Here is a 25,599-nt window from a genome sequence, read left to right on the forward strand (position 1 = left end):
TCCATCTCCAATTCACAACCAAAAATCTTCTCCATTTCAGATAACACATTAGACCAATATTCTTGCAATTTCAAACATGACCACAAGCTGTGAGCTACACTGTTAAAAAAAACATCCTAAAACAACAGCAATCTTCCGGCAGCTGGGGCGCCAAAATACGACCGTGAAATAACAGAAAATAACTGTCCCATAAAAATACGGTTATTTCCAGTAATGAAAATACAATTAGTTGCGCTAATTTGACATGGGATTCTGCCTTTTCCAAGTGCTTTTAGACATTAAATTAGGAACATTTGTACGCGATCAAACAATGAAATTACCTATAAACAAGGTCACTGAATGTGGAAATATGAATCATAATACGTAAATGTACAGAAATATACAGTTAACAGTTGGTTTAAATAATAATTGATTGCATGCCCTGGGACAGACTGACAGAGGCGAGGCTGCCATATCGCACCATCAGCCCCTTTGGCCATCACTAGTAGGCGGTAGGTGAAGAGCCTTGACCACGGATACAACGACGGAGAGTGTCCGAGCCGGGACGCGAACCGTCAACCTTCTGGTCATAAGGCAAACTGCCAACTCTTGAGCCACGAACGGCCTAACTAGCAGCGATAATAATACTTATGTGATGTAACACAAGCTTATAGGGATCATGTTATATACTTTTCCATTGCATTACATTTGAATTCAACAGTTCAATCTTTCAAATAACGGACAGATATTTGTGAAATCGTGATACATTTGTGAATGTATTTTAACAATCTAAATATGCATATGTACAGACAGATACATTTAATAATCATGACAATTATGTTGTATTACTACACAGTGATTTAACGTTAATTTACATTCAAAATGTGAAGTCAAAGTCTATTTACGTAACTTTAATGATATTCTAGAAGAACAGAACATTACTGTAAAATGCAGTAAAATACCTTCATATTAGGGTTTTTTCCTACGGTCGCAGCCATACCTGCGACCTTGTAGTTGTTAGTTCACATTCATTGGCCGATGCTTAGCGTCATGTTATTTATATTAATTGCAATTCCTACCTCCACATTTCTTTTTCAAAATATATAATTAGCACAGCGTGTCCATGCAATGTTTTATATTGTGGCATGCAGAGAAATCTTAACAAAGAAACTCACAGACAGAGATTGAGCTTGTTATTTAACCCCAAGCTGGTAGGGAGAGCTCCTTATTAAAACACTTGCTGGTGCTACAATGTGCCTCAAGTTTCAACAACAGCGCAACAGAAGTCACTCATGGTACAGCACTCTCTCTACATAATAATAATAATAATAAACTTTATTTATAAAGCACACTTAAAAACCAAGGGTATGCCAAGGTGCTTAACAAGTAAAATAGAGTATATGAGGAGGATAATAGAAATAGGACCAAAGCAAGTACTAAATATGCAAACAGATAACTGTCACTAATACATAGGAAAGCAACAGGTACAGAGCAAACAAGAATTTAAATGAGCATAGAAGTGCATGATATAAAATCATAAAAGAAATATTAACTAGAGGGAAAGGCAAGATTGAATAAGTGGGTTTTTAATCGTGATTTGAACAGTGCAATGGAGTCAGATGCGCGGAGGTCGAGAGGAAGGGTATTCCACAGTACCGGGGCAGCCAGAGCAAACGCACGGTCACCCCGGGACTTCAGTCGAGATCTGGGTTGGGTCAGAACAAAACAACAACTGTCAGTGACGCTGCACCACGGCGTAAACACAACATTCAAGATAACAGTTTAAAGTAACGTAACCATAAACAATAAAACAAGAACATCTAAACAGCAGCACATGTCCCAAGGCATGATGGGAGACATTCCTGGATGTATTTTTACGATCTAAATATGCATATGTACAACAAAATATATTTAACAAACAAGTAAATTGTGTTTTATTACATTTACAGTGATGTTATGTTATTTTACATTTGACGTGTCAGATCACAGTCTAAATGTGTAAATGTCTGTAAAAGTCTGTAAATGTAATGATATTCTAGAAAAACAGTACACAACTGTAAACTACACAGTAAAATACTTTGACATTACTATTTTTTGGAACAGTGTAGGGTACCAATTTCTGTCTTACATTTGAGGCACATGGCTGAAAGGGTAGGATTATATTGATGTCTGCGAGATATGGATATATGCATTCTGTGTATGATTTTTAACTGTATTTCTTTGGTAAGATTACAAACTGAGATTGATTTGGCATAACTTCAGACATCTTTCCACTCTTCATCATCAGTTGCTATACCTAACTCCTTTTCCCATGTGCCTTTAAGCCTCTGTGACATCACTAAAGGTACAGAATATAAAGCCTTATAAAATATCTTCACAGGTACCTCTCTGTCTGTTAAAAATAATAATTTTTCAACAGGAGAGACTTCATGACTGTCACTAAGGTTAGTACTATGTAAAATATAATGCCTTATCTGTAAGTAATGGAAAAAGTCATGTTTGGGGAGAGAATATTTCTCAACCATTTGGTCAAATGGCATAACTACATTGTTGGAGAATAAGTCCCTCAGTCTCTGAATTCCTTTGTTCTTCCATTCCTTAAAACCTATATCGAACATCCCCGGTTGGAAGTCAAGATTATTCACAATAAATAAGTGTCACAATAAACACTTTAAATGTTTTATCTTTAATAAGATGACCTTTGAACACAGAATACTGACAGCAGGAAGTATTATCAACATGATGATATTTAGTAATTTTTCAGCAACTCTGATTTACTGGGTTTGTTGTATAAAAGACCAGAAACACGTCGTAACTTTAGACATCCAATGCACACATAATTACAAACTATTTCAACACAGAGGAGGGTACACCTGGACAGGTCGCTTCCTGTCACAGGGCCAACACAGACATCTACTCACACCTATGGTCACTTTAGTAAAACACATGAAGAAAGAAGCAGTGATGAATCTTCATGCACAATAAAGTCCAACACACACGGTTAGTGTAATAATTTACATGCAAGGATGTAAATTGTTTCTAGGATGGATGCTTGTCTGTTTTGTCCATTAGTCAGGTTTCATGCTTATTGTGTATTTCTTTCATGGACAGCCAGGCCGACCACATAAAGGGAAAAGACCACCTGCAGTCTCTGGGCAGGTATGAAGCAGTGAGATGTGTGGGTCACACTGTGAGAAGTGGAGAACAAGGCGAAATGTAGGACTTTGAAATTGATGCGACTGGTGTATCTACGAGGAGGCTGCTGCCAGTATTTTTATATTTACACTTTTCAGCCAAGTAAACAGCTGTTGATATGCTGTATCTACGACCTTCTTCTTCTTCTTTCCCTTTAAAGCTCACCACAGCAGGTCATCTTCCTCTCTCTCCTCCTCTGTCACACCAACACTCTGTTCTTCTTCACTACATCCATGAATCTTCTCTGAGGTCTTCCTCTTTTCCTCCTGGCAGCTCTGCCTTCACATCCTTTCCCAGTCTATCCTCTATCCCTCCTCTGCACACGTGCAGCTTTGTCTCCAAACTGCTGAACCCGAGCTGTCCCTGTGATGCAGTCCTCTCTAATCCTGTCCATCCTGATCATTCCCAGTAAAAATCCTCCCGTCCTCTGCCACCTCCAGCTCAGCCTCCTGTCTTTTTGCATCACAGCAGCTCTCACAGGAGACCATTCTCAAAATCATCTTGTAAATTTTTCCAATTAAATTTATCAAGAGGTGTAAGACCTTTAGGGTGCTCTGCTTCACACATCTTCACTTGTATTCCTTTCTTCTCCAGTAGCTCCCAACATGTACTCTGAGTGATACAGGTCCTTTTGTGGGCCTCAGCTCCACAGTTATGTCTTCTCTTTGGAGGAAGCTGGGATCCTCAGTTCAGGATTATGCAACCTAAATGATTCTGTTAACGTTACACCTCCTGTGCTGAGAGAGTCCAAAAATCCACTTTGTTCAGTCACGTGTTTGTCGGATCTTCCTGCCAGTTTCGTGTTTCATTGTATAGCGATGTTTGTGTTTCAAGTATGTTTGTGTTCTTGCTTTCAGGTCCTTTCAGTGAACATTTCAAAGCAGTCAATAATACAGACACATCTATGATGGGCACTGACACAAGTCTTCAGTGGTGCTCCTGGAGCTGAGATCTTAAACAAAAAACAATCAGGGATGAAGGAGATTCATTTCAGTCTCACAAGCAGTTTTTTTTAAAGGAATCAGGTTTGTTCCAGTTTGCAGAAAAGACACCAAACATGTTAAAACTACTTGTAATGATGTGGGCACTCCTATCACTGCCTCGACTTCATCTTCATCCTTTTCAAATGCAGATTCATCAAATGTTCCTGATCTAACAGTTTCTTTAAGCTCACGGTTCTCCTCACTTCACTGCATTTCTTTGGTAAACTTTCACTTGTGTCTTTTTTGTTTTGCTCATCATCAACACCTGGAAGTGTCACAGATGATTTAAATCTGAGAGCCGCTGCATCCTGCTACATCTTTTCCTCCATCCTCTTTTCCTGCAGCCTGCTGTGCTGCTCACACCTCCGCACGTCTTCCTCCCTCTTCCTCTTGTTGGTGGCTGTTGTGCTTGAGGAGATGGGAGGAGCTCAGACAGAGGACACATCAGGTGTGTCACCTAAAAAAAAAACGCTTTCTGTTCAGTAAATGCTGAAGTATGAACATGTGTGACAGATTTCCTGAACATCTGTTCTCCATCAGAGAGAAATCATCTGATGGAGAGTTTTTACACGGACAGAGTAAGCGCACATCTGAGCGCGCAGTGACGCACTTCTCTTTTTTCTCCTGCGGGTGGGCGTGTCCTCTGACGTCACATGAACCTGAACCGTAGAAACTTCAATCCTGCAGCTCTGAACCTGCGTGACAGCGTCTTCATCCAGGTAACATTTATCACAGACAGCACAGAGAAGCAGGCTCAGACCCGCCGTCAGACTTTAACTGTGAGAAACTTTCTGTGACCTCGAGGTGAATTTTCGGTTCAGGTAATAAACGCGGAACATTTGGACCGGAAGTAAACGATATAGTTCATGTCGTATTTTTGTCTGTAAATCTGTGTGAAAGTAAGATTGAACCGGTGACTTAATTAAAAAACGGGATAAAGTACAGAAAAACTGCTCACCTCATGATTACATCATATCTCTGTGACAGTAACGCAGCCGAGGTGCGATGGGAAGACGCGGAAATGGAAGACGCGGAAATGGAGCGCCATAACACAAGAACACTTGCTTTCACTTCTCTGCTCGCTCTTTGTCGTTTAAACCTGGTTAAAGTTAAAGCTGAGGAGTGCAGTGCTGTTGTGAAAGGTTTGATCAGGAATCAGGAAAAGTAAAGTCTGTCACTGTGTCCTGATACAGGCCTGTTCTGTGGGCTGTGTTCTTTGGATCAGAGGCTGTAGAACCAGCTTGGACCGTGTTTGGTGGTCCTGATATGGTTCATGGACCTTAATCTGCTCTCTCTATAATCTGCTGTATAATCTCTCTGAAATGATGCGACTCAAGGATTAAACTGAGATAAATATCTCTGTTAACTAGGCCTCCGACACCATTTAGGTATTAGAGTAGGAGGAGCCAAGGCTTTTTTTTTTCTTGAACTTTATTAACATGTATACTTAAACATTATTGTCCATTTTTACCTGCGATAATCAATTTATTATTTATTTTTTCTATATAACTAAGTTCTGTTTTACTTTTGTCTGTTAATATATTTTTCAAATGTGACTACTGAATAAAATAAACAGACTGATGAAGCTCTGACTGTAAACAGCTGCTTTTGGCTCAGTGGGGTCACCACAGGGTCGCTCCACCTGTTTGGCTTGGCAGATCGTGGGGTTGTCCGATGCCTCCCCACAGGAATCACATCAGGCAGGGCTCACACACAGGTTAGAAATAAAGTTTCAGAGAAAAAATAAATGTTCATATAAAAGAGTACTGTGAGAAGCAGTCCTGTATAATTATAACCTGTATGCACACTTGGCCACCTTTACATGATATAAAAGTACAAGTGAAAACAACCTGCTTTAAAACACATCATGAAGCGATATGCATAATTACACAACAATAAGCTCACACTACTCTCACAGAACAACAGTTATAAACTGGTGCTTCAGGGTCTGTCCTTAACAATGATGGTGTGTTTGTGTGAAGGCTGCTTGTGTGCAGCAGCATCTATATTTGAAGCACCATCTGCTGTGATTTCTACAACCTGGTGTTCAGATTCACTTTTACAGCTCAGATGTAAATAGACTTTATACCTTGTGAATAAATTACTTCAAGTTTTCACTCCATATGATACAGAGGTGGAAGTCACCTGCAGCTCGACTGCTTTCTGAAGATACAACATGAGGTGTTGTGTTTGTGAGTTCGACGCATTAACAAATTAACATTTTGAACTTTTCTCTCCTCAGGTTCTTAAACCCGACAGTTTGTCTCCAGATGAGTTAATAAATATCTGCTCATCTCGTCTGTTTCCAGCAGAGCGGCAAAATGGCAACTGCAGAAACAGGTGAGTGAGTGAGTGAGTGAGTGATGCAGACCCATCCAGAGTCAGCCTGGATGATGTAATGTTTCTCACTGTGCGTATATTCACCGCATCAGTGTCTGATGTTGTGTTCGTTACCTCTAATCACATGTGTAGGCCTTGTTTCTCAGTAGGAAAGTGTTCTTTTACTCTATAATAAATACATCTGGCTTTCTCCAGCTCTCAGCTTCAGTGGCGTGTATTTCAAAATGAAGGAACTGCATATTTGATTTGGCATCGATTTTTGCATCAGATGAAACCTACCTGTGTAACCAGAGTTTGGAGCAACAGGGGCAGTGTACTAGCTTGTGCACTGCACAAGGTTGGGATTGTGTTGCCTCCTTGTTGGAACTGGGACCTTTTGTAAGGTGTGCATGCTAAACCTACAGTATAGAAATGAACAGTGCATCAGCTAACCTTGAGCTGTGTCCTCTTCTTTTTATTTATCCAGCATTCCTTTGATACTTGCTTTGTAAAAACAAAGTTAAATTATTTTTCCATAGTGTAGGGTTAGAATGATTGCCTAACACATGAAAGGTCTCCAGTTTGTATTATTATAGGATCTTTACCTTACACTATAGAGCGTCTTGAGGTGACTGTTGTTGTGATTTGGTGCTATTTAAATTGAATTAAATTGAAAAGTCTGAAATAAACGCTTTATTTTTGAAAGCGTGCCTCTGGGGCAACAATTTTATTGTCAATGTCAATATTGTAGTTAAGTGAACACGAAAATCTAAGTTCCCAGAACTCTGGATCTTAATAAAGTTAACAACAGTCACAAGTGTTGTAGTTGGGAAGAACTATGACCCCAGTGCAGACTGACAGGCAGACTTGAAGCTTAAAACAACCTTTCATTAAAGGTGTAAAAAATTCATGGAACACAAGGGACTAAGATCATGGCAGCAGGCAAACAGTTTGATGTGACCAAGGGTTAAGGAGAGATAAGGGCTATAAACACACTAAGAGTAATTAGGGAGGTTGGACAAGCCAAGTGAGCACAACTAAAACTCAAAGGAGAACAAGACTGAGGGAAATAAAACTGGACACTAAACACATGAAGCAGGAAGTACCAAAATAAAACAGGAAATAAATATTGAAGCAAGGACTCAGCATATGAACTTGACAGAAGGAAAACCATGAAGACGGAGGGCACAGAAAGGAAACACTAGGAAGTCTATCAAACCAAGGTCATCAGTAACTAAAGATTAAAGACACCAATACTAGGCCATAGAACACCAATATTAAAGGAGCATGCTATAATAATAATAAGTAAGTAAGTAAGTAAAATTTTATTTATATAGCACATTTCTAGATAGAGATCACAAAGTGCTTTACAAGATATAACAGATTAAAAAGACAAAATACAAACAAAGTTAGCAAAAAGCAGTTTTAAAAAGATGTGTTTTTAGCTGTTTTTTAAAAGTAATCAATGAATCAGCGGATCGTAAGTCCTGAGGAAGGGAATTCCACAGTCTGGCGGCCACAGTAGCAAAAGCTCTATCACCCCTAGTTTTCAGTCTCGTATACTGAATGACAAGTAGGCCCTGACTACTCGACCTCAGAGACCTACTAGGGGCATAGGGCTGTAAAAGTTCAATAATATATGGTGGTGCTTGTTGTTGAAGAGCCTTAAAAGTTAAAACCAAAATCTTAAAATGGACTCTAAATTCGACAGGAAGCCAATGTAACTGCATAAGCAACGGTGTTATATGTGAATATTTAGAAGCTTTCGTCAAAAGTCTTGCTGCAGCATTCTGAACGATCTGCAGACGCTCCAAAGAACCTTTGTTTAGACAAGTAAACAGGGAATTGCAATAGTCCAGTCGTGAAGAGATAAAAGCATGAATAACAATCTCCAGTTCGGTATAGGATATTATAGAGCTCAATTTAGAAATATTTCTTAAATGATAAAAGCAAGACCGAACAAGAGATTTAACAAGACTATCTAACGTAAGAGCAGGATCAAGGATAATCCCTAAGTTCCTGACAGATGGTTTTACAAACGTTGAAAGAGGACCAAGAGCATTTATTATACTGGGTATATGTCTATCTGGGGCACATAAGAGGACTTCGGTTTTATTTTCATTTAGTTGGAGGAAGTTTTCAGCCATCCAGCCTTTAATGGTTTCCAAGCACACATTTAGAAGCTGCAGCTTCGAGGACTCTTCGGGTTTAAAAGATATATATAGTTGGATATCGTCTGCATAACAATGGTAACAAATATCCTCAAAAGGGCTCAAAATGTGCTGGAGAGGGAGTAAATAAACTAAAAACAGTAATGGCCCTAGCACAGAGCCTTGTGGCACACCAAAAGACAGGGACGCAGAAGATGATCTATACTTAGAAACTGCCACAGAAGAATATCGTTCAGAGAGATACGAGGAGAACCATTTCAATGCAGTCCCAGAGACACCAACCCAGTGTTTCAGCCTGTTAAGTAAAATATAGTGGTCAACAGTATCAAAGGCCGACGTAAGATCCAACATTAAGAGAACAGAACATTTACCTGCATCGCTTTGTAACAAAATGTCATTAGAAACTCTAAGAAGGGCTGTTTCAGTGGAATGAACTTTACGAAAGCCAGATTGAAATTTGTCGAAAATACTATATTTATCTAAAACTGCTGTAAGCTGCTTAGCCACGATCTTCTCTAGAATCTTAGCAATTAACGGAATTTTTGAGATCGGTCTATAATTGCTAGTGAGAGATGGGTCCAGCATAGGCTTTTTTTAACAAGGGATGTATAACAGCAGTTTTAAAATAGGCAGGGACTATGCCCGAGGCCAAGGAGGTATTAATTATAGTAAGAATACAGGGACCAGTAGAGTAAAAGACATTTTTGAATAATGATGCAGGTAAAAAATCAAGAGAGCAAGAGGATAATTTTGTTGCACTAACTATTTTTCCCAGCTCTGGTAGTGAAACAGGTGAAAAACCTTCTAAAACAACAGGCCGAGCTGGCGTGGGAACTGACAGCGCAGACGCTGAAAAAGACAGGTTTTTCCTTATGTTGCTAATTTTTTCTAAAAAGAAAGCAAGAAAAGTTTCACAATCTTCAACAGAAGAAATAATAGCAGCAGGTGGAGCAGGAGTAATAATATTAGTAATAGTATCAAATAAAACTTTAGGATTACCTCTGCTCTTTGCAACCAACTGAGAAAAGTAAGCAGCCCTCGCAACTCTAATAGCATTGTTAAAGGAGGCTAAAAGATCCTTTAAATAAAGGAGATGAACATTTAAGTGGGTTTTCCTCCATAACCGCTCAGCTTTACGACAATTACGTTTTATAAGACGAATGTTGTCATTTAACCAGGGTACAGACTTGGAAACAAGCACAGGTCTCATTTTAATCGGACAGATTTCATCTAAGATCGAAAGACAATGATAATTGAATAGATCTATAGAAAAATCAACATCGTTTTGTGAGGATAATGTTAAATTAAAAGCATCAGAGAACTTCTGTGCTGTGGAGGAGTTTAAAGTGTGGGAAATAACTGTCCGATGAACAGGAGACATAGGCTCATAGAAAGACATATTAAAAAAGACACAATAATGGTCAGAAATAAAAATGTTCTTAGAACAAATATAATCAATATTCAGACCCAAAGAAAAAACAAGGTCCAGTGTATGGCCTTTGTTATGTGTGGGGCCAGATACATGTTGGATAAAATGAAAAGAGTCCATGATGCTGGTAAAACCCCTAGCAAAGAGGTCAGACTCATCATCAACATGTATATTAAAATCTCCCACAAGAAGCAATTTAGACAACCTCATAGTAGAGGACAGAAAATCACTAAACTTGGCTAAAAATGAGCTGTTTGGGCCAGGAGGGCGATAAACCAACGCACAGTAAAAAGGATCCTTCTTTCCGATTTTGATGAGCACATTTCAATAGTCAAAGTCAAGAACACAGGGAAGTATGATTTACCATTTTAAGAAATTAACCATTTTAGGAAAATAAAATGCCCGAGGGCCCGCATCTGGTAGCCGGACCTTAGTCCAGGGGCTCGGCCGGGCACAGCCTGAAAAAGGGACTTGGGCCCATTCTCCTGTAGGCTCAACACCTGCAGGGGGCGCCATAGTGGTTGGGTGCAATGTGTGTCAGGCAGAAGCCAGGAGTGGAGGAACTGGCAGACCGATGAAAATCAGTGAGCAGACAGGACAGATTGAAGAGGAGAGAAAACTGAGAGCAAAGCAGCTGAAGGATAAAGACGAATCCATCAACAAGGAGCGCAAAGAGAGAAAGAGAGAACGAGAGGAGGAGACGAGGAGACAGAAAAAACAAGAAGAAGTGAGAGTTCAGTCAGAAAGAGAACAAAAGGAAGCAGCTGAGAGGAAGCTGGAGCAGCACAGGAGAGAGATGAAGAAAGAGCGAGAGGCTTGGGGTAAAGAAAGAAAGGAGATCTTGGAGCGATTTCATCAGGAGCAAAAACAGAACCTGGAGGAGGTGAAAGCAAACCACAGAAAGCTGCAGGAAGAGTATCAGTGGAAGAGGAGGAAGTGGACATATTCATGGGTTGCTGCCTTATTGTCATTAATAATGTTTTTATTATATTATATCTTTACCACAAACACTACAGAGAGCGCAAAGGCAGAGAAGGGTCTGTGAGCTTGGAGCGTTTGCTAAGATGTAAACTACCCTGATGGAGTTTGTTCAAGCTACTTTAAATAAGAGTGAAATTACTCATTTACACTTCAAATGGAATCATGAACTATAATAAAAAAGTCACATCCTGCTGCCACTCAACGAAACAACAAACATCAAGCTGTAATTACAAAAAGTGAACGTCTCACTTTTTACAGGAATGTGCAGAACTAACAAAAGTCTTGGTTTGTGTTCAGTGTCATCAGCAGGACACCTGCCAGGGTTCATGTGGGTGTCTGCTTAGTTACACAGGTTACTCCTAAAATAGCACACAGTAAATGTGAACAGTTATTAATATACAGCAGTAATGAGAGCTTTCAGGAGGTGTATCTGTGTAGACTGTCCCTGTTTCACTGTGGTCAAACTCGTGTCTGACAATAACAGCAGAGTCATCTTATGTTCAGTTGCATAAATGCCATGAGCTGCCATGTGATTGGCTGATGAGAGACTTGCATTGATGAGAAGTGGAACAGGTGTACCTAAAGAAGTGGCCAGTGAGTTTGTGTCATTGTGTAGGTTGGAGGACTTTTTGAATGTGATCGCTTTACTGTGCTGTTAACCTGAGCAATCACTAGATGGCGCTGTTGCATTGTTTTTGCCTGCTAGAGTTTTGGCTTTCCAAACTAACACTATCAAACAATTTTATGTTAAATTACTCAACAGATGTTTACTTCATCCCAATCACAAGCCATATGAACAGCAAACAGTTAATTTTTTCCCTTTACCTTTGTTAGATCACATTTATGAATTAATGTGCTCGTTTTTTGTTTTGTTTTTTGTTTTTTTTTTAAATAAAATGTTATAATAAAAAAAATAAATCAGTTATAATCAAGTGGAGTGAGTGGAAAGACACAACACATTTACACGTGAAACATATTGTTTCACAACTAAATGGGATCAGCTGCTCATCAATGGTGACATTAGGCCCAGGGTTGTAAAACAGGGGGAGGTGGTGCACACACTTATCCCACACTGTCCTGATGGCAGCTAGCTTGACTCTCTGCCGTCGAGCTGGTCTGTCGTCTCGGTTATCAAAACGGATAATCCTGGAAATTTTGTGGAAGTTTTCCAGAGACATTGATGCACGGAAAGGTTCTTGCCGGTTTCTGCATCCCACAGGGATTCTGTCGATTCCCCTTTGGACCTGAAAACTCCTGCAAGGATAAGAACCCCAAAGTAGGCCTTTGGGGTTCTTAGATGGATTTGATCCATCTCCTTCCACCTCTCTCCAAAAACACACCTTCCTTCTAGATTACTGCAATCCAGAATAATTTTCTGGATGGAATCTGGGATGAAAAGCTCAAATGAAGACTTGATGTCCTGCACATGAGTAACTGCCAGCCGTGTTGGCCCTGGCTTATCACAGTAACAGCTCTGCAGGGTGGCTCATTTCTTGGGCAAGAAGACCATTCAATTTCACCAGTTATTGACATCCATATTTCTTCACTTGCTGTCTGGTGGGCTTGTTCTGGTCCTGGAGCTGGCAGCAGATGGGGTACTCGTCTTTGTTTTGTTACTAAATGGTGCTCAACCTCATCCTCTTCTTCAAAGTCACTGTCAGACTGAATTTTCAGAAATGTGAAATATTCTGAAACCTCTTTGTCAACATCATCATCCGAAGCCCCTCTCTCTTCCAAAATCAATTGGATGGCCCTCGCAGCAGATAATCTTTTGCCATCTTGATCAGTTGTGATAAAGAACCACACTGGCAAAGTCTTATTTATAGTATTATGCCCCTAATTTGCAGGTCGGACAGGGTATGAGAACATAAAATTTGGATTCCTCAAGAAAGAGGGTAAAATGTGCGGGAATGTCAGAGCAGACGGTGTTGATGGTTGAATTTTCAACAATGCTGCAACTTTGCGCGGGAGCAGGAGGGGAAGAAAACACTATCAGCAGCACCAGAAAGGAGGAGGACAGAGTGTGGGAACACAGGACCTGCACTCTCAACACTTTTATTAGACCTGGGTCCAGTGGACCCGAACACCTTGTGTGTAATGTAAATGCGTGGGGGGAGGTACAGTATGAGGTCATTGAAAATGAGTTTGGATTTATGTTCTTCACAGAAAATAAGCCAAAGCCAATGAATTTCAGGTTGAAAAAATAATTAATTGTTTAATTTTTCTTTAGAAAAAAACTGAAAACGGGTCTCACAGACCCGAACACCATACAAGGGTTAAAAAGTATTAAAGTAAAGCAGTTTCTGTTCTTTCATCTCCGAAAACAAGAAGCCACTCAGCTGTTTGGACCCATGCTTTACATTACTGCCATCTTGTGGTTGCAGTTGGCTATTGTTGCTGGAAGGTCCACGTACTGTTGAACTCATTAGAAACTGTAGTGTGCCTCTATCTCACAGCTGTGTTTGCCATGTGCGAGTAAAAGAGATGGACATCAGAGGGACGGCTCAGGCTGGGTGATTTGGAGATAAAGTTAAGAGCCTTGGCTGAGATTGTACATGTTCAGAGAAGGTACAGTGGATATATTGGACAAAGAATGATGGATCTGGAGCTGACAGGCAGGAGGAAAAGAAGAACATTTTGGATGACGTTGTTGAATGTAGTAAAGAAAGACATGCAGTAGAGTTGGTGTGACAGATACTGGGGTGACATGGAGACAGATGATCTGCTGTGGCTACACCTACAACCTGAATAACAGAAAAGTTGAGATGTTTTTATTTTTATTTTAACAAAATGAAAAATAAAAGACTTTCAAATAACATCAGAACATAAATAACATGACAAATGTTTAAACTGAGAAATTTTACAATTTCACGCCCAAAATGAGTTCATATCAAATGTGATGCTTACTACAAGTCTCTGAATAGTTGGTAAACGGGCATGTTTGTCACGGTGTAGCTCCTCCTTTTTTTTTCAAAACAGTTTGAAGACATCTGGGTATCGAGGTTACAAGTATCTGGAGATTTGTCTTGATGCATCCTCAATCATCCAGGAAAATAAGTCTCCAAAGGTTGATTCTGTTCATCTGGACGTAGCGTTTTGTGGGAGAAACGTTTCGTCATCATCCAAGTGACTTCTTCAGTCTCAGCTGACTGCAGGTTTCCCCAGTCTTATAAACACAACATTAGTTTACGCTGTACTGTCAACCTGTGCCTCATCCTGTCATGTGACTTATTGAGATTGACTGACAAGAGATGTGAGTGGGCGTTAAGGCGTCTGGGAAGGGCTCTCAAAACTGGGTTATAGATGGCAGACAGTTGGTGTCATAAGCCCCGCCCTCTGCTCAAACCATCTGTCCAAAATGTGAACATTGGCATCCTCGAAAGAGTGACCTGTTTGTAAGTCAACACTGACCTTGGAATCACTGAAGTACAAAAAAGGCTCCTAACTGAAGAGATGAACCAGTGTTTTGTCTCCACATCACAGACAAGATTAAACTCGTCTGTGATGTTTCAACACTTTGTTACGAGCAGCCTGTCACAAAAACACAGAACATGTTTGAATCTATGAAAAATGCCAATGAAAACATTTTGACAGGAATAAAAACGTATTTTGAACCATTAAGGTGACTCCCGAAGAGCTTTCAGGGGAAAACGTGAAATATAGACTTGCGCAGCACTCTGCACACCTCCTCTTTCATTCCACACTTCTCTCACAGCAACAAGTTCAGCTCACGAGTCAGATCCAACAAACCGTTAGAAACAGTGCGTCCATGATCGATCGGCAGACTGATCAGGAGAAGTAGTGATTGATCGCATGCATCACAGATAAAACTGATCATGAGGTGAGTGTCTGTGTTTCGTAATTATTTTGGTGACACTTCACAGACGAAGCTGGATCCAGTTTTCTGTTCACTTCAAACAAAAACTGAGCGTCAGCTTTAAAGAACTACACACTGAGTTTTATTACGGATGAAATTCAGATCATTTGAGGAGGAATTAGAAGCAGCTCATCAGCTGATTCTGTATTTATTGATTTATTTATTAAGCAAAGACAGTCAGTGGATTTTCATTCAGACTGGTTTCAGCTGGAAAATGTCACCAAATATTTAAGTTGAAATTTTTCATAGTTTTATTTCAGACTGATGACGTAACGGCGATTCCTCTGTTACAGATTCTGTGGTCACAACAAAGCAGAGCAGCAGAGGACAGCAAAGTGTGTTTGAGTCCAGCTTCATGAGCATTTAATGTGCTGGTCATAAAAAGTTCCAGTGTTATAAAGTTACTGCTGTTGTGTTGTGCTGCTTCCTCACTTGTCTGAGGTGGTCAGTTGCTGCATTCACAGGATGCAGCGTTTAAGCAACATCTGAATTTCAAACACAGTCTCTGATCTCTGGCTGAAGTTTCTTCCTCCCACCTGAGCTCACCACAGTGTGAAGGTCATATCAGGTCAGGTCTAGATTGTTGCTCTTTAAAGTTCAAACTATAAAGGTAAAATAATTATAGCAGACACCTGCTCGTTCTTCTGTAGTTCACAAAAGTCTCTTTTTTCTTCCTTCCAGCTGAATGTGTCTGATGATTTCAGCAGTGATATTATGGCCAGTGCAGCAGCTGGTGAGTCTTTATTACTCTGATACATCCTCTCCCAGTGGGCACACATCACACAGACGTTCAGGCCTTCAAACCCAATCTGAGGCTGGAAAAGACAAAGCAGAGTCAGGTCGGATTATAGCAGTTTATTTTTCATATAACATTATAATCAGTGGCGTGCACAGACATTTTGGGGGGCAAGTGCTCCAGGGGGAAAAAGGGCACTTTTTGCATATGTGGAAAACCTTTTCTTTTTATAATAAAAAAAATCGCACAGGTTAAATGCAATTTGACTTTTATTTTCTCCTTTCTCAGCCTCTCTTTCCTAGGCATTATGCTTGCTGAAATTAGTAAATAAATAGACCAAAATGTATGAGAACGAATAAGACTGACTGTGGTCATTACAAGAACAGGGCAGAATGGTCGTTTTCACAGGCAATTGGGAACTGCCTATTTTTTCTTTAGCAAATTAATGTGTTAATGTTGCCAATATGTTACACCAAAAAAAATTAACATGTCTAACCAGTGCTTCTCAAAACTTTTAACATGCACCACCCCCAACACCGTACCCTTCAAACTACCAATAACAACGTCACTGTTCTGTCACAATCAGGTCACAACACAGTGCGTAAATGTCTGCGAGCATCGCTGAGTCAGTAACAACCAGTTAGGCTAAAGACTGCATCTTTAGACAGTTGGACGGTGTTCTAACTTTCTCACAGGAGACACCTACTAAAGACAGTCAAAGACATTAATTTCAATCTTACCAAAGTAGGACAGTAGTTGACGTTAGTTATGGAAAGGCTAATCCACAAAAACGGAGAAACGTCCATAATTCTATTATTCATAATCATGTCAAGGTTTTAGGTTTTTCTGCAGTTCCATCTCTAAAAAGTGTGATGTCTTCCCGTCACTGACTTCAGTTTGGAAACTTTGTATTTATTCACAGATTTCCGTGAGATCATCCTAAAATTTGTAACGAAAAATGGGCTCAAAAGAGCCCTCTGCCTAACGGCATGTAGCCTATAGCATAACGTGATATTTTCAATAGTGTATGCAAAAAGGTCGGAATTGATGGAGAGTGGGGTTGCCTAAATGGTTTAGGTTACATTTTAAATGTGTCGTTTTTTTGTTTATCCATATGGATGGATGGAGGGGGCAAGCTGGCAAAGTTTGTCATGTGCAGTTTCTGACAGGCTACTTCACAACAAAACAATTGCAGGTTGGTCTTAGAGGGCAAACAGAATAATTTCACTCGATTCATGGGTTACCTGACTGGTTGGGAAGGGAAAGAGCTGCCGTGTTGTCCGCCGTGGCTCCCAGTCGCTATAGTTAGCCTACTATGCCTACTCCAAGTAGTCCTATGTCATGCCGCTGCTACACGCCTCACAACAAATGAACTGCAAGCGTGTTCACGTGACACGGTGACAGTGAAAAAGCGACAGGGTTCGGGTGTCTTTGAAGAAGGGGCACAAATCAAGCCATTATTTTCACACCTTTTTAAATCTTTAAAAAAAAATCAGCTTAAAAAAAAAATCACGTCTTTCAAAAGGGCACTTTTTTGGACTGAGGGCAAAAGGGCAAGTGCTTCAGCACCACCTCGTCTCTATCTGTGCACGCCAGTGATTATAATACAACATGTCACATCACCTGTAATTTTAATGACCTAAAATTACCCACCAGCACTTCCATCAGCATGAAGGAGTAAGAATTTAAATTGTTACAGGCCTGAAGAAATAAGTCACACTGTAGGTTTTCATCAAGTAATCAGGTATTAAGAGTATTTTAGAAGAAATGAGACACAAAGCACAGTGTAGGTCATTTTAAATAGTTGGTTACAGTACACATCAAACTGAGATAAGAGCCGTTTTTTCTTTGTTATTACCTGGAAAAATGAAGCCTGTGAAACATCATCGGCTGAATGATGCGCACGTTTGCAAAGTACATTTCTCACTGCTGTGCACAAAAATACATCAGCTTCAGAAAAACCTGTGAAACAAGTTTTGACTCAAATAAAATTCTTGTCCATTAAGTCATTGTGATATCAAATCCCAAAGAGGAGGGCTCATCTGAGGACTACACCAAGCGTCCACCCTTAGAAGCTGTGGTCAGACTGTGCAGAAACAGATACTCGTGGAAGAGGAAACTTGATCACGCAGAGAAGTTAAAGCACTCGTGTGAGATTGTAAAGGAGAACAATGGAGAACGTGAGCTGTGACAGATTTGAGACTGAGGATCCTGCTTTAACCAAGACGTCCGAACAATTCAAAGTTTCTGATGAAAGTCGTCTTCAACCCTTTAAATTGAACATGAACACGTGTATTAGGTCTTTTTGAGTAAGTGAACTGAGCTGAATCTGCCGCAGTCATGCAGACGGCCCTCATTTTACTTCATTGAAACACTTTATAAAAATCTGAATAATTCAGGTTTAATAAAGAGAACCAAAGGAATACATTTCTCACTTGTTGTAGAAGAGACGGTTATCATTATTACATCATTACAAAAATGACGGAACCAGTGAAAGTGGAACTGATGTGCTTTGTTGTTTTGCAGGAAAGTATCAGAACTGTTTTTCATTTTGTTTTAAAGATCCTGCAACAAAAGTCAAAATTTGTGGAGAGAAATCGTTTTGTCTTCTTTCCCCTGAAAGTTTCTCCTGATTTTCAGAAACCTGAATGAAAACAATTTGTTGTTGTAGTGTTACTAAAGTAGTACTTTTACAAAATCTGTCAGCTGCAGATTTTTCTTTTTATAAGTTTTATATTCAGATAAATTATCTGACATCATTACATTTCTGATGAATCTTGTGTTTTTTCAAAGACTTCAGAGAAATTCAAATTAAGCAAACAGCTGATTGACCCGTTTCACATGTCATCAGTTAAATAGCAGCTCCTCTCTGTGGGGCTGATTACTGCTAATTAAAACGATTGAATGAACTGGTTGATGACACTATTCTGTCAATTCTGACTGAAAGCGTGTCAGTATGAGTATAAACACATGAGGAAAAGACTAATATCTAATATCACTTGTTTGAAATAGACCTCAAAATGAGTTTTGTCCATATTCTGCATGAATCAAAGAAAGTTTGAAAGTTTCCCTTTAATTTTTTCTCGATGACACAATGACAGCGCAGTCAATGCATCTCACCACGAAACTGTTTTTTTTGTATAGTTTCAGTCATTATGCAAATATCCTGGTTATAAGACCTGACCTGCAGTCAGCTGAGACTGAAGATGAGTGACGAAGTTTTTTTCCTTCAAAAATTGTCCAGATGAACAGAATCAACTTTTGGGGAAAATTTTTTTTATTATTTGTTTGTCATAAAATGTAAGAATTACAATAAACTCTGTGAAGATGCAGTATTTATATACTGTGGGCCAGTGGATGAAGTGATGTAAGGAAACACATCATGATTAAAAGCACTGTGGAGTAATCTAATCGTAGCTCTGGCATTGCAGCAGTTACAGAGGAACCACATTTATCTTCCACTTACTGTATTTTAAAATAAAGTCAGAGGTTTCCTGATGATTCTTCTGTCCATCTCTTTGTGGACACTAACGTAGGCGTGTGGATTCAGTGATCAGAACTGTGTGATTTTATGGTAATGACAGGAATGTTTTAGCGTCTCACACAAAGTTTGCTTTAGGCCTACCAAAGTCGTCCCAGGCCTGCAGTAACTGTAGCAAGATCAGTAACAGCATGAATAACTGTAGCAGCATTAGTAGCAGCATTAGTAACTGTATCAGTAACTGTATCAGTAACTGTATCAGTAACTGTATCCCACACTCTGGCAAAGTCTTCCACTCCTTGAGGCACCTGCAGGGAGAAAACATCACAGGAAGTGAGCAGACATCCTGATGAACAGAAGACTGCCATGATTCAAAACTCCATTCAGACCTAGTTTCTTATCAGATAGAGAAATAAAATGAGTGTAAAAGCAAAATTCCTCCGCCTGGGCTGCCGTGCACCTCTGCATATCTGCTTCAACGTGTGACCCCGCCCCTCCCCGGACAGTCGAGGATGAGTGCACTAACAGCCTGCAGGCTGATGTTTTAATGAGTGTTTGATGGAAAATGACAATAGCAGAGTTTGTGCTCTCTTGTCCAGTCAGTGCCGTTCTTCACGCCTGTCTCATCAGCACAAACACTTTAAAGGGGACAATCTAGGCCTTCAGCAATAATACAGACGGCAATGTATTTAAAAATCTGACCTTCAAGATCTTAACTTAAAAAAAACAAACAAACATCTGTCACATAGGAAAGAAGCATCAATATCTGATGAGCAGACGTATTAACTTGGCCTTAATGTGTTTTATTTGGTGGTGTTTGGTGCAGTTTTCTTGTTTTGTGGGGTTTTTCAACAGGAGATGGGGAACTCTAACATGTTGTTTTGTTCACGTTTGTACATCTTAATTTTTAAGTGAAATGTGCTTTATACACTATATGCATATAAGGCACCCTTTTCCTTTGTGTGATGCATTTTTCTCTGTTTTTACAAAAAGGGAACAAAGATGTTTAACTCAACCTTGGATGATCCGACTTGTTCTTACTGAGGTGATGTGAAACATGCATTCTTTTTTTGGTAATGTGCTGGAAAAGCTTGAAAGCTTGAGCTTTTTTTTTTACATGCATATCTGATTAAATGAGGTTTTTATAATGAGTTTTTGATCCAATTTTCAAAACACTTTAAATGTGACCTGTTCATTTAAAAACTCCTCTTTAACAGGAAGAAACCTCCAACAGAACCAGGCTGAGGGAGGGGCGGGGCCATCTGCCACCACGAGGGGAGTAGGAGACACAACATCCACATGAAGATCTCCTGTTTACATGTACAGTGCTGAATATGTTTTAAAGCTAAAGTTTAGTCAGTAGGAGATAGATGATGTTTTTACATTATGTTTCTGCAAATGCATTCTCTGTTAATCTGAATCCAGTCAAAACCTGCTGAAATGGGATTCATCAGTAGAATTCAAATAAAGGGTCAAACAGGAAATGAGCTTCCAGCAGCACAGATCTTGTTCTTTGCAAACAGATTCTGTATTTTCTGTTTAGAAAATCACTGAAGGGTCGACATGGTTCCACCCACCTGCTGCGACGCAGACACACCATATCGTCGCTCTGTGGCAAAGTGCTCACAGTTACTCCTGATGCTGTGGTACGTTATCTCTCTGCCCACCCAGCTCCTGGCCTCTGTAACAATGACGTCAGCTGGGCGGGGATTATGGGTGGAGTCCAGGCTGTTGTTGATTTGCCACTGGTCATTTCCCACCACAGCCCTCAGATTCTCCTCCCTCACAACCCCCCTCTGAGTTATGACAGTGATGCTGTTGAAACCTGCAAACACATGAAGGATAAACTGGGATCAGAAGTAAAGGCTTCATGATTTCATCCTTTATGCTATGAATCAGTTTCATGTGTGATGTCATTTAAGCTTCTGCTTCCAGACTGGGAGGAGTTAAGCTGTGGGGGGTGTTGTGACAGGTGTGTGCGGGACTTACTGGGCACGACCAAGTGAACCACAGAGCCATCACCAACATACACAGCCCAGTGCTGATAGCTGCCACGGAAGATCTCTATCAAGTCCCCGCGCCGTGGCCTCCGACCACTCTGTGATTTACAGACAGAGAAAATGTTTGAAGCTGACTGTGCTCAGTGACTGCAGCACATTGATGAGAGACTTCCAATTAAACAAATCAATCAATCAAAGCACAGCCACAGACACCAGAAGCAAACGGTTTTCTTACCATGTCAGTGCTCGAGCTGCTTTGATGTTCAGAACCTGCAGGAAAAGATCATTTTATAAACCAAATCCATCCACAGACAGTATCAACCTAATAACACACACAGTGTTAACACGATCAATCTCCTCTGAGTATTTACAGTCAGTGATGATGTTTGGGGTTACTGCCCTCACATGTGGGTGAAATCACTGAGACATAATATGTCAGCACTGACTTGGCTGAAGGTTAATCGAGCATCCTTAAAAATGATGATGATAATAAAACAGTCTTGTTATATGTGGCATCTTTCTTCAGAGCTTTAATTTTCACCTTCTGTTAAAACTGAATCAAACAGGTGTTTCTGGTATTTAGCTTTATCACTGATATGTGGACATCAAAGATCAGTGTTAGCAGAATATTTTAACTCAAAATTAAACATTTTGAATTTGTAGTGCACTTTACATGCAGTATAAAAGATGGATGTAGCCACTGATGTCACTCGTTGGCTCTTGTTTTGAAGCCTGGAGTGATTTTACTGTATGATCTGTGTGTTTCATAACCAGGTATGAAGAACATGGATCTGACTGTGAACCTGACTTTTGGGTGATGGCTTGTAGTCAAACAACAGCTACCTGGTTTTTTATCCATTACAATCCTCTAAAAATTATTATAATTTACAAAAACCTCATAAACCCGTCACAAATGTGTTTATTGAAGTCAACATCAGAGGAGCTGAGGCCTTTTTCTCCTACACTTTAATGCAACTGTAAGTCTTAACACAATGTGATGTGTCACGATATTTCTACAGTTGCTTCACTTTTTACACAGAAAGCTAAAACCAGCCTTTCATGGCTGTTATAAATATTTAACATCCTTTATTAAAAAACATAATTAAACCCTCATAGATGAAGAAGACATTGGCATCTCTTATTTTGAAAATCTGCTTCATGTTTTAGCAATCTGCCATTTGACTGGACAGTTTGACTCTGTTTGTAATCAGACTGTGACTGACCAATAAGAATCAGTCATGGGTCAGAGCTCCTCCCCTCTGCCTCCAGCAGAGTTTCGGGGTTAATGTGTGAAGGACTCACGAGATGTTGATGTCGATGTTGATGCTGTGCTTCCCATCACCAACTGAACTTGAGCAACGTGAACTACAGATGAGAGGAGCTGCTGGGCTTTCTGGAAGAATTTAAATCGCAGCAAAAAAAAATTTCTGGCACAACTTCACCGGCTTCCAAGGTGCATGGAGAGGATAAAAGAATTCACAAAGCAGGAACTCCAGCAACACTTGAGGGAAGATGAACAACTTTAATAATAGACCAACGCGTTTCGGCTTGTGGCCTTCATCAGGGTCCTGTCTGGAAGAATTAAAATTCAGTTACACGAACACAAACTTTGACTCTGTCACAGCAGGATTTTTATGACCAATGAAGCTGAATTTACATTTCAGGAAAGGTTAAACTGTGAATGTCCTCAGACTTATATAAGAAACCTCTGCTGCAATGTTAAATTAGGTGAGTCAGTAAATTATGTGACGTCAACAGTGACATAAGATAAGAAATGACATCTTTACAGTGCTTTTTACTTTAAACACCAATGAAGGTAAAGATCAAAGCTGACGGGTTAAAATAAACCAGAATAAATTATTTAAATAAAACTAAACTCATCTTTAGAGAAATATCCTTAGTTTGTCAAAGGAGCTTGCAAAGAAAAGCGTCTGGACTTCTTTAAGTTACTTGAAGACGTTTCACCTCTCATCCAAGAAGCTTCTTCAGTTCTAAGGTCAAATGGTGGAGAGTCCCAGATATAAACCTAGTGGGAGTTTCCCCCCACAGAGGGACAAAAGGACCCCTGATGATCCTCTAATCGCCTGAGACAAGGTGTGAAACTGGGTGTGGGTCCCAATCAGCCAGGGTTTCGGGTGAGTTCATTGTGAAACCTGGCCCCACCTTATAAGGTGGGGCCAGGTTTCACAATGACCTGGATGACTGAGAACCTTCACAGAAATATCCTTAGTTTGGTTATATGCAGTGTATAAACCGAGAAGACCTGCATGTCTTTACTGTCTCGGGTTACTTTCAGTTTTGTGTGACCCAGCGTGAACTGTGTCTGTTTCCTCCGTGGTTATGAAACGTGTCTTAAAAACACGCAGCTGCTGTACGAAGGTCACATTCTCCGCATGTCAAGAAATGTTGGGGAATTTTAGCAGCATGGAGGCCGTCGGCTTAAATCACAGTATAATTTAGCATGCCAGGCCAAAGGCACATGGTAAAAGTATTAATCAATATGATCTAATATGGAAAAGTAAAATCAGCCTTTCTTTAACAGCACTGAGCTCTCAACCAATCACAGACACGGGGACTGCAGACAAACTCCATCTCTGATGAAAAGGATTATTGTTGAGGTCACAGGAATCAAACCTGCACCCTTGTTTTGGTGGCAGCTGCTCTTTGGCTGTGTCGGAGACACCCTGTAGTGTGTTTGACACCAGCGGCAGTGTTCGTGTCAAACACCTCTGAGCTCTTTCAGGATCACTGACCAGATCAGAGTGAGAGATTCAGAAATGTACCTGAGACCACATAAAGAACAAATCTGATGGTTCCTCCAGGTGACAGTTAGATGACAAAGAAGGAAGCTGTCACATTATTTTCTCTTTCTTTATTGGAGCTTCGCTCCTGTGGTTGGCGGTTATGATGTCGGCGCTGCTGTGTTTGCTGCTCAGCACCGGGTCAGTAAAGAGGACCCGTCTCATATCAGAGGAGTCACTGTTCCTCCGCGCGCACACGTTACCGGCCACTCGTTTACGGAACATGAACACGCCTACGTCATTCTCGCGCTCCAGGTTTAAATCCTGTCTCACTGAGCGTTTCATGATAAACTCGGGCTGGAAACAAACAGAAAAGTCTGCAGAGCCTCTGTTTTATGAGCTTCTTCGTTTTTCCATAACTGAGATTTTTTTTTATTTCTTTAATTTTTTTGTTTTATTTTCTTCTCACTGACAAAAATATTAACAATAAAACTTTCACTCGCGCAAACCTCACCTCGGTGCAAGATGCAAACATTCAAACTCGAGTTTGATTTTGGAAATATCTTATATTTCCAAAATCAAACATCATTAGATCAGACCTCGTGCAGCTGATCTAATGATGAATGATTATTGTCAATTTGAAGTCAATCACGTGCCCGCTTTAAATGATAATAATAGGAACTGAAAAAACAATAAAGAGTAAAGTTTAGTTCACTGACCTGTTGACGCTGCAGTTGAAACCGAGAGTCAGAGTAACGTTTAGAGGAGAGGAGGATGAGGCAGTACCGGAAGTCTGTAGGAAAGCGCGCGTGTCCGTGTAAAGAGCAATAACTGTGCCACGCTATAATATGTAAAACAGACCTACACAAACACAAAACATTCATCCATGCAAACAATGTTTCAGTGTCTCTTTTGTCTCTTTTTCTGTCACTCAGGATTTTTTTCTAGTTTAATCTGCACAAAAACGGTGAAACATTCGAGCTGAAACGCCGCAGGCTCCGTGTCTCCATCCACGTGATGTCACGCATTTCACCAGTGACTGTGTCCGTGGACTTGGAGGCAGCTCGTGCTCCAGGTTCAAACACCTTCATTAAAAATCTTGTGTTTAAGGCTTTGAAACATTTAAAAGACCAAAATGTTTAAGACAAATAAATATTTCATATCTGAGGCGCATGTATGAAACACGCTGTTGTACTCAGAGTTAAATCCCTCAGCTTTCAGGTTTGATCATTTTTATTGTATAAAAGTCAAACTCAGACTGTTACTGACAGCACAGAGGGGGTTTCTGTGGAGCAGATCCACAGACTGACTGTGAAACTCGAAGTGAAACTCAGCTTTTATTACTTTTCTTTCTAACGTTAAAGAATCATTTACACAAACTGGAGGAGACGACAGAAACAGCAGGCAGGTGTGGGAACAGCTGTGTCCACATGGTTTATGTCCATGCAGACGGTTAAAGACACCGAGACACTTCCTCTTCTTCACTTCACCCACTCACTGCATCTGTGTTTTTGCCCCTGAGGTGTGTCTCTGACGTCTTGTGTGCAGCACGTTTTGCTCTCCTGCATCCATGTTTCTAAGAGTCACGTCTCTATATAACACATCTCTGATCGAATGATAGATCTGAGCAGTTTCCTCTGAACAACACATCTGCTGAAATCTGACGAGATGATGCTGAACATGCAGAAATCTCATGCGGCTTCATTG

At 40.2% G+C, this 25,599-nt stretch overlaps 1 protein-coding gene across 1 annotated transcript; it reads right to left on the reverse strand.

Annotated features, from left to right (window-relative positions):
* Positions 1-18,938: 18,938 nt before the first annotated feature.
* On the reverse strand, positions 18,939-24,779 carry LOC146658102 (uncharacterized). Its single transcript, XM_085426561.1, has 6 exons — positions 24,612-24,779; positions 22,454-22,544; positions 21,387-21,421; positions 21,141-21,249; positions 20,729-20,976; positions 18,939-19,459 (listed from the first exon to the last, which is right to left on the reverse strand). The coding sequence occupies exons 1-6, from the start codon at positions 24,774-24,776 to the stop codon at positions 19,292-19,294; spliced, it is 816 nt and encodes a 271-aa protein (XP_085282687.1). The 5' UTR covers positions 24,777-24,779; the 3' UTR covers positions 18,939-19,291.
* Between the last annotated feature and the right edge of the window lie 820 nt (positions 24,780-25,599).

This window comes from Rhamphochromis longiceps, linkage group LG12 (genome assembly GCF_057381845.1).
Source record: "Rhamphochromis longiceps isolate RC_006_pf linkage group LG12, R_longiceps_female_GT1.1, whole genome shotgun sequence".
Lineage (NCBI taxonomy): Eukaryota > Metazoa > Chordata > Actinopteri > Cichliformes > Cichlidae > Rhamphochromis > Rhamphochromis longiceps.

Excerpts from the sequence above, each read along its gene's own strand:
- LOC146658102 (XM_085426561.1), bottom strand. The coding sequence starts at position 24,776 with ATGAATGTTTTGTGTTTGTGTAGGTCTGTTTTACATATTATAGCGTGG. Across the intron at positions 22,545-24,611 it reads TTCAACTGCAGCGTCAACAG|AAAGCCCAGCAGCTCCTCTC; the intron begins GTCAGTGAACTA and ends AAATTCTTCCAG. Across the intron at positions 21,422-22,453 it reads AACATCGACATCAACATCTC|GTTCTGAACATCAAAGCAGC; the intron begins GTGAGTCCTTCA and ends CTTTTCCTGCAG.